The 17178-nt window shown below is 46.3% G+C and overlaps 3 protein-coding genes across 5 annotated transcripts in view; all 3 read left to right on the top strand.

Moving 5' to 3' along the window:
- The first annotated feature begins 32 nt into the window (after positions 1–32).
- On the top strand, positions 33–11903 carry LOC144128985 (uncharacterized). Its single transcript, XM_077662836.1, has 7 exons — positions 33–266; positions 443–502; positions 613–876; positions 1758–1830; positions 2405–2590; positions 5470–5517; positions 11376–11903. The coding sequence occupies exons 1-7, from the start codon at positions 177–179 to the stop codon at positions 11639–11641; spliced, it is 987 nt and encodes a 328-aa protein (XP_077518962.1). The 5' UTR covers positions 33–176; the 3' UTR covers positions 11642–11903.
- A 1198-nt stretch (positions 11904–13101) lies between these two features.
- LOC144128984 (mitochondrial coenzyme A diphosphatase NUDT8-like) lies at positions 13102–14120 on the top strand. The gene has a single exon (XM_077662835.1). The coding sequence runs from the start codon at positions 13245–13247 to the stop codon at positions 14019–14021; it is 777 nt and encodes a 258-aa protein (XP_077518961.1). The 5' UTR covers positions 13102–13244; the 3' UTR covers positions 14022–14120.
- Positions 14121–14243: 123 nt separating this feature from the next.
- The window catches only part of rno (PHD finger protein rhinoceros), a 50605-nt gene continuing 47670 nt past the window's right edge, over positions 14244–17178 (top strand). Inside the window, exons 1-3 of one of the 3 annotated variants that reach the window (XM_077662834.1) lie at positions 14244–14475; positions 15375–15517; positions 16894–16956. In XM_077662834.1, the coding sequence (XP_077518960.1) occupies positions 15460–15517; positions 16894–16956 (121 nt within the window). In that variant the 5' untranslated portion in view covers positions 14244–14475; positions 15375–15459. Of the gene's footprint in view, positions 14796–14838; positions 14964–15374; positions 15518–16893; positions 16957–17178 lie in introns of those variants that run through there. The other 2 variants (XM_077662833.1, XM_077662832.1) reach the window with 2 other exon arrangements.

The raw sequence follows: 17178 nt of genomic DNA, 5'->3' as shown, positions 1-17178 counted from the left end.
TTTGCGAAGCGGCCGATAGTGGCAGCACGGTCGTTTTCGGCTGCGTTGGAAGGCGCCCGCGATGTGCTGTATCTAACGTGTCTGCTTTCGCGAGTAGGACCAAAATCCCGGCGGCGTCTTCGCCAGCCTAATTTCGTTCGTGTGACCGCAAGGTAAAAATCGCCCCCGTATCAACAATGGCCAAAGGCTCTTTGAAGAGTAGACTTGACGGTAACAGCCTAGACCTGAGCCTCAACGAGCTTACCGAGCCGCCTGTGAAGGAACTCGTAAGTCGTTAACCTCATGTCGGTTTGTGCATTTGAACAGCGAGTACCGCTATTTCCGTGCCGCCTTCGGTAAAACGATTCGCTCGGCACAGATCTGTGTTTACTGAGGGCGCAGGTCTGCGGCGCAACTCCCTGACACGATCGATACTTTTCTCTTTTTTGTCAATTTGCTTCAGGCGGAACTGCCAAAAGCCGTGAGGCTAGACTTATCATGCAACAAGATCGCAGTGCTGCCGGTGAGTATATTCCGTTCACTCAAGGGACGTCGGAGGGCCTCTGGGCAACGGTTCACTATCATTTGCATAATCGCGAAAAGTGAGCTGCACCTAATAATCCTCCGGCGCAGGATGCATTCTGTGCCCTGGCGCACCTTAAGGAGCTCGACCTGAGCAAGAACCAGCTGCGAGAACTGCCCGCCAACTTCGGCCGGCTCAACAATCTGCAGAAACTTGACCTTTACGCCAACAACTTGACCACGCTGCCGCTGAGTATGTGCCGCATGAAGTCCTTGCGCTGGCTCGACCTGAAAGGGAACCCGCTCGAGCCCAAGCTGAAGGCGATCGCCGGCGACTGCCTCGACGAGAAACAGTGCCAGCAGTGCGCCAAGAAGGTAAGAGGCCGCGCTCTCCGCTGGGTCACCGCTGCGCACATTTTGTTGTGCTCGGTCGCTGCAGGCACGCGGCAATCGCCACGCCCACATTCGTCTGATGCGTCACGCCCATCTGACGTTATATGGCAGGGTGCTCGATCCCGGTGGCACCTTTGGGCAGCTCACCACTCGGGGAACCGCGAGTATCGTGCTCGTTTGCCTGTGCAGACTGCGCTCCACTTTCTCTCTCTCCCTTTCTCATCTCTCTCTCTCTCTTGTAGAAATATACTTTGTGCATGTTCATCGTTTCCTTCTGGAGTTCCCGAGATGTGTGGTCTATTCGGCGGACCCAGGCGCAGTGCACTGTAGCCATAATGCACGTTATGGGCCGCAGTCGCTAGAAGTTGTGCAATATCAATGTTCATGAAAAAAAATGAAGCACTGGACCAAATGTGAAGATGGAGATATGTTTGTGCTGGTTAACATTTAGTGTGCTTCATTAGTTATGGCGAGTCGCAGTGATAGAAGGCGTACCAAAGAAAATGTTTTTTTTTTTTAAATAAGCCACTGGCCCAGTGAAGTTGCAGTGACTGCAAATAATTATGATGGCATGATTGGCCTAAATAAAAGTCTGCATGCTGTATTTTTCTTGAAGGACTGGCTTGTAATGTTTTCCACTATCCTGCATTTGATGTGGGCTCTAGTCATCTGCTTGTTGGTGGCAAACAGCGCAACGACGCGGACAGAGTGGAAGAAAATACAGGACAAGCACTTGTCCTATATTTTCTTCCACTCTGTCCGCGTCGTTGCGCTGTTTGCCACCAATATGTACCACCAACTCGCCCGTTTGGCTATCATCTGCTTGCTTTGCTTATGTGTAATGTTCTCATTGTTTCTTAAAGATTGTTGAGTACCTTCAGGCTCAGGAATCAGATCTGGAGCGAGAGAAACAAAAAAGACTAAAGGCACAGAGAGGTGAGCTTGAACTGAAATTTTCGCTTTTTTCAGAACTTGCCCAGTTAATTTCGGGGCTTTAGCATGTCATTTACAACTCACCACAGCTGCACTACAGTTCACTGCTTGTAAGTCCCCAAGTCTTATTGCCAATAACTGCATCAATAGTTTGCAAAAGGTCTCGACTTATTTGGGAACTGTTCAATTCATTTCAATAGTTTCAACTGCTTATTTTATGCCTAATTGGTGCCAACGGCAGAAGAAAGTCCCACCTGTTTCCATTACACTATGAGGAGAAACTATGTGTGAGGTCAATGTTCTCTTCTTTAAGGAATTTTTAAGAGTAGAAATTTTCTCTTCATTTTTTTCAAATTGCTAGTGTTTCTAAACTACTGCAGGGAAAAAGTACCAGAAGTAGGGAATTTGGGGTCTGATTAAGGAAACTTTTGGTTACAGCGTGGAACATCACTAATGTGCGCTTGTTTTGAGTGTAATGTATTCCCTCAGGTGCTTTGTATTGACTGAAAAATATCAATTCAGACAGCTCTGCTCAAGAAAAGCTGAGGTAATTGATGAGGAACTTGTGCATTTGCAGAGAAAGAGGCTCTGCGAAAGGCCGAGGAAGAAAAGGAGGCAGAGCGCCAGAGGCAGGAGAAAAAGGCTGAGCGCGAGAAGAAGAAAGCGGAACAGCGACAGAGAAAAGAGCAGCAGCTGAGGCAGCAGCAGCAGCTGATAAAAGAGATGGAGGGAACGCAAGAAAAATTCAAGCAGAAGAAAAATGGTAAGGAAATATGTTAGAAAATGAAGCACCAGGCTTATGTACTGCCTCGCTGTAGTAGGATAGAAAGTTGGGTTACGTTCATTTTACAGAAAAAATACAGCGTGAACAGAGACGACGGACGAAGAAGAGGAGCACAACACAAGCGCTGTCTCGCAACTAAAATTTTATTCAGGAGGAAAACACATATAAAAGCGACCGAAAAAACAGCAAAGTCAGCAATCACATGAGGCAATCAACACAAGGAACAAACTCAAAAACTGGAAAACTGGTCATGGAAAAAAGGGCCCCCCCGTGCTATCTTTTCAGTTTTTGAGTTTGTTCCTTGTGTTGATTGCCTCATGCGATTGCTGACTTCGCCATTTTTTTCGGTCGCTTTTATATGTGTTTTCCTCCTGAATAAAATTTTAGTTGCGAGACAGCGCTTGTGTTGTGCACCACTTCTTTGTCCGTCGTCTTTGTTCGCGCTGTATTTTTCTTATAAAATGTACTACCTCGATGGAAAAAAACTCGAACAACCCGGCGCCAACACGCTCCGCTGTTTCAATTTTTTTTTTACCACGCTTTTACTTCGGCGATAGCAAAAAGACCCTAGACTCGTCCATGATACATTCTAGGACGACTCTAACGTTTTTTTCGTACCACCCAAGTAAAAGCGCGGCGAAAATGAATTACAGCAGCGGGGCGTGTTGGTGCCGGGTTGGTCGCGTTTCTTTCCATCGAGGTAGTAAGTGCTGCTTTGAAACACAGACTGAGAAATTTGATGTGCATGTGCAAAGGTATACTGACATGGAAAGATGTAGGAAGAGTGCTGTACATAAATGGAAAGGCTTTTCGTGAGCTTTTGTATCACCACTCCTCCTGCTTCTACTTTAGCTCCTCCCTCTTTATCTTTTTTAGCCAGGCAGCTGCAATGTTGGTGGCTGCAAAATATTCAAGATTTGATAAGATATTCAGATAATTAAGATGAGTGTGCATCAAGTCTTCCACTTTGCCCTTAGCCTTTTTGCTATGTGTAGTTACATATTATGGCAGGAAAGATTCTGACAGCTGGTAGTCTGAACACATGGGAGATGGGATTTTTTTATGTATGTTTACTGAGGGTCATGAAGTACAAAATTAGTGAATTGTGTATGTAGTGCTTTGCTGGGCTGTGCTTAAAGTTTGATCAGCTGTTCATTTTTCCAATCAGTAAAATTGGATGTATAGTCCATACGCTTTATTCCAAACCACTCATATGTGTTGTGCAGGAACCTAACATAACCACAAAAAAATCGTTTCAGGTCTGGAATTTATTCAGATCTGAATTTCTTTCCCATTACATATAGTTCAACATGTGCCCCATTTGATTGCAGTTAAATAATTTCCTTTTGAAGCTTCATTGCACCCAAGTACAGTCTGGAACATTTTGATTCCCTCTGCTCTCACATCAAATTTAAACGGAAGTCTTGGAAGTATTTTGATTGTTCCTGAAAATTTCGTTGATGGAGTCAGAGGATGGAAATACACATGTGCATGGGCAGTGCATTGGAGAAACAAAGCTATTTGAAAGAAAGAACAGTAAGATGGGCAGTTTCCTTGTAGAAATATAAAAGAAGAAATCTAGTGAAGTCTAGTACTGTACGTTAGCAGCAGCATATTATTTGAACCTCTGCATCATTTGCCAGAGGAGAAAACTGCAACAAGGCATGGAAGCCACATTTCTCTGTTTTGGTGACAATACTGCTGCTGTTTTCATTACACAGGCCACATCATCTGCTGGAAAGTAATGCCTCAAATAACAAATATAAAACACATTGCAGAATGAGCAGACTGAAGCATCATGTGAATTTAGTTCAAGAGAACTGCATGAAGCTGTTGTGTATCCTATAAGGTATTGATGGAGCTCTCTTTGTCAGTTTTACTCATTATGTTAGGATCAGTTTCGTTGAATTTGTACTCTGTGTGCGAGCTTTATTGCAAATGAATTCTTGTGATGCATCTTTCACAATTCCTGAGAAGGTCTCTAGGCTTCCAATTTTATAGGAGCGCACGAACGATGCTCCAGTTCACAAAACCCATGTTAAGACAAGCTCTGCTATAAAGCTTTAGTTTTTGTGACTTCACAATACTTGGCCTAGGATGACACGAATAGGTAAATGCAAAACAGCAAAGGCGGAGGTCAGATTGCATGGAGCAAGGAAAAAACTGTAAAAAGTTACTAAAGTAGTCGTCATGGCTGCAGACTAACGGGGTCTGTGTGTTGCTCTGGTGGCTGTGGCCATCCTGCAGAGCTCTGCAGGCTGGGGTTTGGAGATGTCTCTCTTGATACCAACACACTGCAAAGGCAAAACAATGCTGCATGAGGTAGCTTTCATTTTATTTTTTTGCATCCATAAAAGCAAAGAGGGAAAAAAGCGCTCCACTTTCCATTCTGAAGCTCTTCTGCCATTAATCAGCATATGGAAACCGTCAGAAAGGTCGATGACTTAACTGTCAAAAAGGGTGATGACTTATGAAGTGGACTTCATGGCTTGCGACTACCTCTTATTCAGTTTAACCAGATTTGTTTAGAATACACTAATCAGCCACATTTTCTGTGCCTTTAAACCCATAGCTCAAAACATACTTCTAGTTTCTTATTTTTACTTGCTGGTGTTTGGCAACAACCTTTGGATAATAGTACTGACGCTGAGTTGCGGGTTGAGTTTGCAATTGTAGCAGGTGCCTTTAAGTTGCTGCAGTGTTGCTGAGGTTTCAGCACATTTTAGGAAAGTGAGTAGTTATGGGAAATCCTGTTGAGTAACTGCATGTGCTTGTTGCCTAGTGTTGCCAGCTGCCATGTTTTCTGTTTATGTGCCTTTGTGAAACAGCTTCCCTGACACCGTTTTTTCACATTTCAGATGGAAAAGCTGGTACTCGGTCGGCATCTCGCCAAGGCAAAAGGGGAGGTGTGTATGAATGCTCACTTTTTTTTTTTATGTGAGCATGCAATGCTGAAATGGCATTGTGGGGTTGGCAGCACCAGAGAAAGCAGCCTGAAAGGTAGAGGGACTGTGTGTGCTGGCTGCTTATGTAAAGTTCGTGGAAGTTTTTTCAGGGTGCTGCATTTCTTCTTTCCATAGTTCTGAAGTTGGGAGGAACGTGGCTGCCGCCACATAATGTTCCCAGCACTTTAAGCATGTTTGGGGTGCTGTATGCCTAGGTGTTGGACTCCTCAGTTTAAATAGAAAAAAAAAATGATAAGAGTACACGGAATTAATTTTTAAAATTTGGTTTTGACAGAAAAAAGTCAGTACATTTGTAATGCATGCCTTGGCTAGCTGGCTATTGATGGTTTAAGGTTTGTGGGAGTTTAACGTCCCAAAGCGACTTAGGCTATGAGGGACGTCGTAGTAGTGAAGGGCTCCGGAAATTTTGACCACCTTGGGTTCTTTAACGTGCACTCACATCGCACAGTACACGGGCCTCTAGAATTTCGCCTCCATCGAAACTCGACTGCTGCGGCCGGGTTCGAACCCGCATCTTTCGGGTCAGCAGCCGAGCGCCATAACCACTGAGCCACCGCTGCGGCAGCTGGCTATTGAGTAGGAGTTTCACTCAGTCTCAAGAAAAAGGTAGCAAAGTACAGAATCCAGTGGCATGGTGAGACAGTGATACCACAGCACGTTTTGATGCATTGCATGTTTTGAGACAGTAGCGCGTTTTGAGACATTTTTGCACCACATGCCTCTGCATAGCGGGAGGCTCAGTCTCATCGCCAGGCGTCAGCTTGCATAGTGCCAATTATTCATTGTAATCACACGCTTAGGGCAGCTTTTTAGCCGATTAGGTTTTTCTACTGCTTGTAAGGAGCAGAACTATGCATGCATTACGAGAAGTGTCATGTTCTGGCTACTGCGAGGGTTCAGCGGCAATTTTCTCGATGCTGTCAACATGCAGACTACGTAATGCCCCGCCCTTCTTGCTCATTCCAGCTCAGCAACCCAATAATAACGTGATAACCCAGTTTTTAGGAGTAAACTTCCACTTGCGTTTTCATCTGACACTTAAGTCATTGAACTTGCTTTTTTTTTAATGGCGATATCATTTCTTCCTACATGCATGCTCTAAGTAAAACTATTTGTGCTTTAATTATTGGTAAATCAGCTGCTTCTGCTGAGAAAATGCCCAAGACTATCTCTAAATGACTGCTGACTGCACAGGAATACCATGTTATAGCACTGCAAAAAAAAATGGTAGGTTATCCATACAATATAATGTTAACTGAAAAAAAAAAAAAAAAACTGAGAACTCCATTTTGAAGTAACCAGTGTAAAAAATCCGTCCAATTTTCAAAAAATAAAAACCGAAATGTCAAGCCCCCTCTATGCCCTTGAACAGGAAGTGCAGCGCTAAAACAACACATAGAAAAATTGAGGACAGGACGGCACTACTCTTGTCATTGCCTTTTCTCTGTTTTGTCTCTACATTCTCAACTTGGAAATGTCTGACCAACTGACCCCCTGGTCGACCTTGTTAAATCAGTATAGCTTTGCAGTAGTAAACTTGAAGACTTGCATAATTGAAGTAAACTTCATTTTCGCTCTCAGCGCAACACGAACGGGACACAACACGAAGGACTAGCACAAACAGGCGCTGACTATCAACTGGTTTTTTATTGAACGAAAAGCATATAAATACGAACAGTGAACTACTTATCAATCAACAAAAGTTATCTGGAAGGCACGTGGGAGGTTAGATAGCTCAATTCCCTCTCGGATAACGTTATGGAAGGGCTGCTGATACATTTTGCGCCGTTGTGGTAAATATAAAAAGCTTCCATAACTTCGCGTGTTAATTTATTGTTATGTCGGAACAAGATGCGCGTGTTCTTGTAATCGGGAACACATTAACATTTTTTGCACTGGAAAGACGCCTGGGCAAGGGTGTCCCCTTTAGCTCTCCTTTCTGCATGATCCTTTTCATGCCTGCATTGGCATTGCCTGCTGTGGGAGCCTGTGTGAGACAGGGGGTCATTTTTTCTGGTATTTTCATGCTCCATCAAGCGTTTGTTAACGCACCTGCCAGTCTGGCCAATGTACAGCCGCGGTCAAAAATACGCGGCCCACGGCTCCGTTGCAAGGAGCGGCTGCGGGGCCGCACCGCGGCGCTGCTACCTCCGTCGGGCGCTCGCTGCGACGGTGTACAGAGTGACGACAAAGCTTCACCCTCACTCTCCCCTGAGCATGCCACACGGCTGATGAATGTCAAGTGCGGCGTTCAGCTGTTTCGGGGCTGACGGTCAGTATGAAGGGGCGCGTCTCCGCTTTGCGTCGTTTGCCAGTCGTAATGAAGGGGAGTGCGCGCGGTTCGCCGTTACCGCCTCGATACTGCTTCGCTCTCGTATGCCCCGCGCGCCCATTCGTGGTGAGCCTTGGTGCACGGGCATTACGGTGCTCAAGAAATAGGGCAGAACAAGTTATTGTCGCGTCAGGACCCCGGCCTGTGAACTCATTGAAGCCCTGTTTTGTTTCTGGTAGTGTGTTACTCGTAATTTTGTTGCAGCAGGAGCGTGCTTAGATTTTTTTAGCTTTAAATTATCGATTTTAAAGGAACGAGCTCCAGATACTAGTTAGGGTGTACCCGACCAAGCGCCGGGCACTGGAGCGCGGCGTATACGGACGCAAGACGCGCGTAAGTATGGAATGCGAACCGAACTCGGACGCTTCGCAGGCAGATGCGCTTAGTCGAACTGCAGAACGCGCGCCTGCCGTAGCCGGTCTGTGCATAGGGAAGACAGATATTCGAGTAGGCGCTGAAAGTCACATGCGGCACGCATTGCAGAGCCCTCTTTCGTACTGACCGTCAGCCGCGAAACAGCTGAACGCAGCACTTCACATTTATCAGCCGTGTGGCGTACTCAGGGGAGAGTGAGGACGAAGCTTTGTCGTCACTCTGTGCACCCTCGCACTAAGCGCCCAACGCAGGTAGCAGCGCCGCGGTGCGGCACCGCAACCGCTCCTTGCGCCGGAGCCGTGGGCCGCGTATTTTTGACCGCGGCTGTACATGGCACCGCAAGAGAAGGGGACCTGGTATACCCACCCCTACCTCGCAAGGTATAGATGGCGACACATGACGCACTTGACAAGCATCCCTCTTGCTCTTGCCGTAGTGCCTCTGATTCACCTGTTTGCACATTGCGCTAAGTTTTTTAGGTGCAGAAAAGACGACATCAACGTCGTATCTACCCGCAACTATTTTCAGCCCATGTGACAAGCAGTGTGCATACGGGACCACAGCCGGCTTTTTCTTTTTGGCTTCTTTCGGCCGAGCCCCATTCTTGAGCTGCCTAAGAAGTTTCTCCGCTGCCCTGGAAATGAGTTGATCTGGGTACCCGTTCACACGTAACCTGCCTGTTTGCGCCAAAATGCTCTCTCGCGTCCTTTCATGGCAAGATTTCCTGAGAGCTGATTGCAGGCAAGATGCGGCAATGCCCTCCTTTGTGAGCTTAGAATGGCCAGACCGGAAGTTTAACAATGGTTTGGCAGTCCTCGGGCGATACCACCAACACAAGTGTTTTCCCCCCCCACACAGTGCCAAATCCAAAAACTGCAGTTCTTTGTTGCTGGGAACCTCAGTTGTGAACTCCAGCCCACGTCCGCTTTCCTTAAAAGTTTTCAGAACGTCGACTAGACTTCTAGGCAAACTGCCTGTTCGGCGCAAAATGTATCAGCAGCCCTTCCATAACGTTATCCGAGAGGGAATTGAGCTATCTAACCTCCCACGTGCCTTCCAGATAACTTTTGTTGATTGATAAGTAGTTCACTGTTCATATTTATATGCTTTTCGTTCTTCAATAAAAAACCAGTTGATAGTCAGCGCCTGTTTGTGCCAGTCCTTCGTCTTGTGTCCCGTTCGTGTTGCGCTGAGAGCGAAAATGAACACTTACCAACTCGCCCAAATTTCCGCCTTGCTGAAGTAAACTTCACTGCATCATACAGTTATGTTCAGGAGGAAATGAGGAAAGAATTTTAGTACGTAGCACTTCTAGCCGCAATAACTGATTTCGCCGATGCCTGTCCAAGGCTGCTCTCTCTCCCGTGAACTTGAAGTGCAAAAGAGAAGGTGGCGGCACAGCTGCAGCCAATGATAGAGTGGCGCGCATCGCAGCTGCAGCCGTCGCGGCGGTCACCGGGCAGTGTTGTACAAGCGCCCTCAACTTTGGCCTCTCTCCTCTCGTGTCATTCACCCCTCAGCCTTCATGAATAGCAGACATGTATGCGTGGTACTCCCTAGACCTTGGCTCCATCGCATCGTGTGCATGAGAACCTTTAATACCAAAGCATAACGAAGTGTAAAAATGCATAGAAAAGTATAGCGGGGGTAAGCAGTGCTAGCGCACCTTCTTCGTATTTGATTAACTATGCAAATCGACCGTAATTTTTTTGTAACTCATATGAGCAGCACCTTGTGTATCAATGTGCATTCTACAGGACAGAAAATAAGCATCGGGAAGCTGTCGCTACAGCGGAATTTACTGCTGTATAGTTGGTGCTCATTCTTCTGTTAGCCATCGGTGGCCATAAAAACAAATGCGGTACTTTGAAAACCTTTTCCAGTGACTTTAGCTGCATAGACAAAAATTTTGCGCAGGGAAGTGGCTCTTCAGTCTAGGTAAGCGCTGCCTCTCGGCATCGTTGGAACCTAAGGTGATAAACACGCAGGTGCTGCCACTTGGTTTTTTTCAACAATGCAGATCATGAGATCAGAGAACTAGGATGCAAGACTATGGAAGGACTTGTGTGCATTGTATTTTAGAAATGGACTACCATCTGGCCCAGACTTTTACTTTACCAATGCAGCATCTAAACTGTTGTGCAGTAGCTAGTATGTCTGGTAAATGAATTTTTGAAAAATGCCTGAGTGTACTTGATATTGATGTAGAGGGCACCCCGGTCAAGTAGAGCTGAACATTGAAAGAGCTGTGTTATAGGGAGGCAAGTGTCATGCCATTGGAGGATTCAAGACTGAAAACTACCGTCACATATCGATGCTTTCAATCTTGAATCATGAACCAACTGGCCCAACAATCCTCCCTTTTGCATTGGAGGATATGTTCTGTCCCGGTGGAAATATATATTTCTTAACAAGTAGTTGATATTAGTTAGCAGACCTTTCAGTTTCTCACTGAGTGATGTAGGAAGTCATGAGCATAAAGCAAAACACCAAACAGCAATCCTATTTACGAGATACTGCTATTGTAAAGGTTTCTTTTATAGGTAATACAGAAGAATCTCAAAATTCTAAGTGCAACATAAGTGCCTTGTTTAAGCTTAAGTGCACTTAGAAATCTAGCATTTAAAAAATTTTTTAGCGCTACCAGGTGGTGTACTCTAATTATGATGAGCCACAGTGGTGTAAAATGTGGCCGAGCAGCTCTCTTTTATGCAATTTCGCGTGCGCCTTGTTGAGTCTACTGTAATTACTTTCATAACAATACTTCCTTGATGGCTCCCAAGTTTCATAGGATGCTCTACACCCTATTGATGGCAGTCTCTTGTGGCTAATAATGATAATGGACTGATTCAAAAGTATTAGCCCTGGCTGAGTGCACAAGGTGACCTACGTTGTAACTCCTCAGCTTACATTATTGAGTAGCACATCAATTTCTCTCTGAGAATGGCAGAGAACACTTTAAAGAACCTAAATAGTTTAAACTGGTCCACATGGTCTGTGTGAAGGGGTGCTATGAAGCCTGCATATTGCTTGAAAGCTATGCTGAGGCAACACATGTCGCTGTTGTCATTTGTCATTTGTGTCTTTCCAGGGTGCTGCTCCATACTGCTCACATTGCTCTTTGGGCTGCTTGTCCTGGCTGCATCCATGTTCAGTGCGCTGGTTGCCCACTCGTTTTACAAGCATAAATATCCTCTCACATGGCCGCATTTCCAAGACGTGGTAAACCAGCACTGGCGGTCAGTGCAAATCTATGCACTTCAAGGTTGGGATTTGGCTAGTGTGCAAGTGCAGTTGTGGACCAAGGAGATTGTCCGTGTGGTCCAATCACTGGGTGCTGTGAAGGCCAAGAACTGACAGCACGCGTTGGCCTCAGATGTCTTTCCTTGTGAACACATTCACTGGTTCTGTCATTTGAGAACGCTTTCAAGTACCAAGACTATGCAAAGCATGTTTGGCTGTCACAAAGCATCATGTGGGTTAAAGAAACAAGCCAGGGTACGGTACTCGTGCCATGTGAAATGCACATTCTGAAATTGCACCTTCACTTTTTTGGGCAGTGACACAACTTTTGTGCTGATGTTATTTGTGAATAAAGCAGTCTTCAGTTTTTTTGTAATTGTTTAATTGCATGTCTGCAGTTCAAGGTGACCATTACAAGTTACAATGGATTTATGCAAGTCCATGCGCATGTGGTAGCGTGCATGGGTGTGACATCCACTTGCAACTCAATTTATTGCCAGTAAATATGCTTGTAATGTTCAAAGTCTCAAGCAGTTCAAATGGGGGATGCTAAGATAAACGTGGAGTCACAGAGATGGCAATGTTGGAGTGATGATCAAGACCACATTGAAGTCGCGGCTCGGAAAGGAAGGCTCGGACTTGGTCTCGTAATGAACTGCATTGGAAGGAAGGTAATGAAAACGCAACAGTGCCGAGTCTTATGCAGTTGAAATCTGCACGTTGAGATGTACACATGCAATGCCAAGAAATTGTGCATTTTAGAATGAATCACAGGGACACTCCAGGTATGTTTGGAAATAAAACTGGCAGCTTGGCCATGTAATACAGACTGCATCATCAAAGGGTAATTAAGGAAACCCAAAAGTACCGTCGTCAGTAGTCCCACGACTGCTACGAAAATCGAAAGTGGAGTTCGGAAAACAAAGTCGACCTGACAGGAAATGTAAAGCCACATGAAAGGACCCAAACAGAACGCAGTTGAAAATAAAAAGGCGGATATAAAAAAGATTCAAAAGAAAAAAAAAAGGGTGGAGACGTGTGTGAAAAGTGGCGCTAGTTGCAACCAAACTTCAAACACCTGATATTCGCCGACGCGAGATCTTGTATTGTGCGCATGCGCGAGGAGAAAGAAGAAGGCAAGGAGGAAATTAATAATTGTTTTTTGGGGGGAAAGAAAATGACGCAGTACCTGTCTCATATATCGTTGGACACTTGAACCGCGCCGTAAGGGAAGGGATGAAGGAAGGAATGAAAGAAAGGAAGAAAGAGGTGCCGTATTGGAGGGCTCCGGTATAATTTCGACCACCTGGGGTTCTTTAACGTGCACTGACATCGCACAGCACACGGACGCCTTAGCGTTTTGCCTCCATAAAAACGCGGCCGCCGCGGTCGGGTTCGAACCCGGGAACTCCGGATCAGTAGCCGAGCGCGCTAACCACTGAGCCACCGCGGCGGGTGGAGGAAATTTTTTTTTGTTAGCGGAAGTCACGTGCATGTTTTATGCCTACTCTCGAAGAAAACCACTCGCGGAAATTCGAAGGGGTGGTCACGTGCTTACTCGTCTGTCTTGCGAATGCGTTGTTGTACCGTTGTGCGTCTGTTACGTCTGTTAGTGTAACAGCTGTGGGAAAACTGTGGTGTTGAGCCAGAAACGAGCTGTCAAGCTCTTGTCAAGATGTGACAAGTGTAGGTATGTGAATTATGCGGTGCCGGGGCAATGGCATTCATGAAACATAACGCGCATTTTCTCTTGTGGTCGCTGAACGGACTGGCGAGGATTGCAAATGCTCGCCGGGTCAGCTCCACGAAATTCGACGTCACGTTTTTCTCCGACGATCGGAAGAGGTCCTGCATGGATTCCCTAGCGAGGTCATCCGAAGAGTACAGCCGCTTGTTTCGCAGCGTCCCAACCTCACTGACTGCCGCGGTGCTGGTGCCGTTCTGCTTTAACCAGCGGGGTGAGCCCGCCGTCCTACTGACGTTGAGGTCACAGAACCTTGCCAGACATGCTGGGCTTATTAGCTTCCCTGGGGGCATCGCCGACAAGAGCGACATGTCAGCCACGGAGACAGCCCTACGAGAGACTGAAGAGGAGCTTGGAATACCACCTGCTAACGTTGATGTGTGGGGACCCATCCACCCAATTCCGGCGCTTGGCTCCGAGATATCTGTCACGCCGGTTGTGGCATTCGTGAAATCCTCATCTCCTGAGACGCTTATGGAAGAACTCGTGGTGAACAAAAATGAAGTGGAGAAGGTGATCATGCCTTCTTTGGCAAGTCTGTGTGACCCTCGCGGCTGGGAGTACACTAATTGGACATATCCCGGTGTACCAAGACACTTGGCGCCGGTGTTTGTGCTCGACGGTGATGAAAGGATTTGGGGATTGACGGCAAAGATATTGGATTTGTGCATGGCCAGTGTTCTGCCAGAATTGTATAGCAGAAAGTGTCTTGTTCAGCTGGCTGGCGCAGATAACGGCGGGAAACTTTAGCCAGACTACGGACTGCATGTACGCATAGGTAGTGCAATATATTTGCAGTCTTCGAAATCGATGTAAAACACTCAGAAAAATAAAATTTGGTGCAGGGAATGTTCAGGCGCCTGCAGAACACCAGTTACCGAGAAACATGCAGAGAGACGGACGCACGTAGCAGACTTGAATGGCAGGCTGCAGCAGCAAACATAGCCGTAGGCCGCAGTCCCGTAGTGTCGTAAACAAACCGTGAAACTAGTGAAACTTCGTCGAGGAAGCCATACTCGCTCACAATGAAGTTCACCCTTGTTGTGCATAACTTGTTAGCTCGTTCTGCTGGTATTTGAAAACTTCGCTTATTCCGGCACTCGTTCTCGTACAAAACGCGTCGCGGCGTTCCACTGGGACGCCGTTGGCGCCTATCCGCGTACGTTGCCATCAACACTGTGACGAGGCCTAGTGACAAGCAATGGCAAGTAAAGGCGAATAGCAGTTATCGGATTTCGACGTGAATTTGTGCACTAAAAGCTCAATAGCTGAAATGCTTGCGTTGGCCTTTCCCTTGCACAAAGCCTGAGGAAGACAACTAACAATACTGACAAGATGGATTCTCATATGGATCATCACGTGCCGTCGCTGTCTGTGTAGCGCGACCGCAGATCATAATGGCGCCAAACCGTGGTTCATCTTCGTCGGGTGAACAAACAATGTGACCGCCATCGCTTCGTGAATATATGTGCGCGCTCGCCTGCCCAGTGATAATGAACTTTGCTTTTTAACTCGAGCCACGGGGTAAGTTTGTGGGCTCTGAAAATTCGTGGTTGTGGTGACCAGTGTCCAAATATGGGTGATGAAGGCGAGGGGCCTATTGCGTACTGGGCCAAAACACGGCTTCGGCAACGTGTCATCGTTCGGCTTTAGTAGCGCTAACTTGCCGTGGCATCTTTGTTTACTGACCCAGTGAGTATTGTAGCCCCCGTTGCAGCCAGTGAGCTTTGTAGCAGGTGATGTCGAGGGGGAGGGGAGGCATGTCGGCTGCGCGCTCAGGTTCGTTTGGTAACACTGGGAAGCATGCTTTCTGCGTTTGAAAGGTAAATCGTAGCCCGGTGTTGTCCTTCTGCAGCAGAGCAATTGAGTGAAGCGAAGGAGCCGAAAATGCATGATTTCGTACGCGTCGCTTCACAGTTCGCCCCAAGACTTGGTTCGCGGCAATTTTGAGCTTAACCGATTCGTGAAGACGCGCGTCAGGTTACCTTCAGTTGTTTTGAGCAGGGTTATGACAGCCCATGTGCTTACTCTCTTCACGTTCAGTGCGTGAAGCAAGTGAATAGTTTGCGTTTTATGACGTGTGTTTTCGTTTTCTTTCGCAAGGGTCGACAACGACACTGCAATTTTAGCGGGGAGCGGTGGCGGCGCCGAAGAAAAAGGCCGCCCGCGCGCCCGCCGAGCTGCGACGATGTCATCCGATGCAAAGCAGAAGCGGTCGTCCATAGACGCCGGCAGCGGCCTAACAGGTCGGTATCACGTTGCCGCTTGCAGTGCATCGCGCTATAATAAGTCTTTAAAAATTACATAGGACGGAAACTGAGAATGGCTGGCGGCTGCATTGTCAAAAGTGGCAGACTGTACAAAAGCTTCCACAGACTGCAGGCACCTTCTTTGAAATCGACACTGTATCGTTTGTTCTGCATTTTATTTTTAATGTCGAGTCACGCCGGATATGGCTTGCAGCAAGCAAGATTGGGGGGTGGGGGGGTGGAGGGGGCTACGAAGCTTAAACTACACTGTGGTTGCTGCTGTAGTGGGGTAGGATGTACTGAGCGCAAATGGATCTCTGTGCTGCAAGAGCTTAAGTGTTGTGAATTTTCATGGTAAGTTTCTCCCTGTTTTCTGACTGCCTTGTAATAAATGTCGGAGCACCATTGTCATCGTGCTATAGCAGAATTCAACACATGCTTGTGAAAGGCCGCCGTGGTGGCTCGGTGGTTGAGGCACTTGGCTGCTGACCTGGAAAATGCAGGTTCGATTCCGGCCACGGCGGTTGAATTTTGATGGAGGTGAAATTCTAGAGGCCCCTGTACTGTGTGATATCAATGCACGTTAAAGAACCCCAGCTGGTTGAAATTTCCGGAGACTACACTACGGTGTCCCTCGTAGCCTGAGTCACTTTGGGACGTTAAACCGCCATGAACTAAACTAAACATTCTTGTGAAAGACCGACATCAGCTCAGAAGTGATGCTTAGGATTTGGACACAATGATTCTACTCTATTGTAGCAAAGGGTATTGAAGTTGTGGTATTTTCTTTGTTTTGGATATGGAGATTGTATACTAGGGAAGGCTTTCCTAATGGACCGAAACCCCCGTATGAATTGGCATCGATAGATAAATTGCCTTTCAAGCATGTCATATGCAGACTTGACACCCCCCCACCCCCCCAAAAAAAAAGGCCTCTTTTAAGAAGAAAATAGCATAAAACATCAGCCTGTGGTAACTCATCGCACTTTTTTTGCATGGTGATAGTAATTTTATTGCTAGCAAAATTATTGCCTGTGCCTCATAAATTTTTTCAAGCAGTAGCTGCACTCTGAGCATGATAAAACAAGAGGTGTTTTGAAGCTTGCACTAGCTTTGTTTTGTTCTATCTTTTTTTAGTGGAATGCATGATGAATAACAAAATGTAAATAATGTTTATGACGAAAAAGAAAGCTACAGGAGTGTTTCCAAAAGAGTTAAACCAAATTTTGGTACACAAATTTTCTGATGCATGCTTGTTATCAGAGGTGCAACTGCGTAACACTCGTTTGTAGTTTGACATTTTTAGAAGCCATGGGAAACTTTTTTTTCAGGTGTGTTGCTAAGCTGTTAATTTTTTTTCTGTTTGGGTGCAGGAGCCACTCTTGGAAGCAAGCGGTTCAGGAAAACAAGTGCTTGTGAAGATGAGGACAGCCGGCGTGAGTATTACTAATAGACTAGATATACATCGCAGGTAGATAGATAGCAAAAGACATTGCTTTGGTTAGGGATGTGATTGCATGTTTATCCCACGTCGGCGTTAAGCAGCATTAGCGGAAAACGCAATTTTTCCGAAAATCCTCCAATCAATCCTTAGTATATATGTATATGTGAGCAAGTATCATGTTGGCTAGGCACGTTGTTGCCCCGCGTAATGAAAA

This window comes from Amblyomma americanum, chromosome 4 (genome assembly GCF_052857255.1).
Source record: "Amblyomma americanum isolate KBUSLIRL-KWMA chromosome 4, ASM5285725v1, whole genome shotgun sequence".
In the NCBI taxonomy this organism is placed as follows: domain Eukaryota; kingdom Metazoa; phylum Arthropoda; class Arachnida; order Ixodida; family Ixodidae; genus Amblyomma; species Amblyomma americanum.
This window is presented reverse-complemented; position numbering and strand designations above follow the sequence as displayed.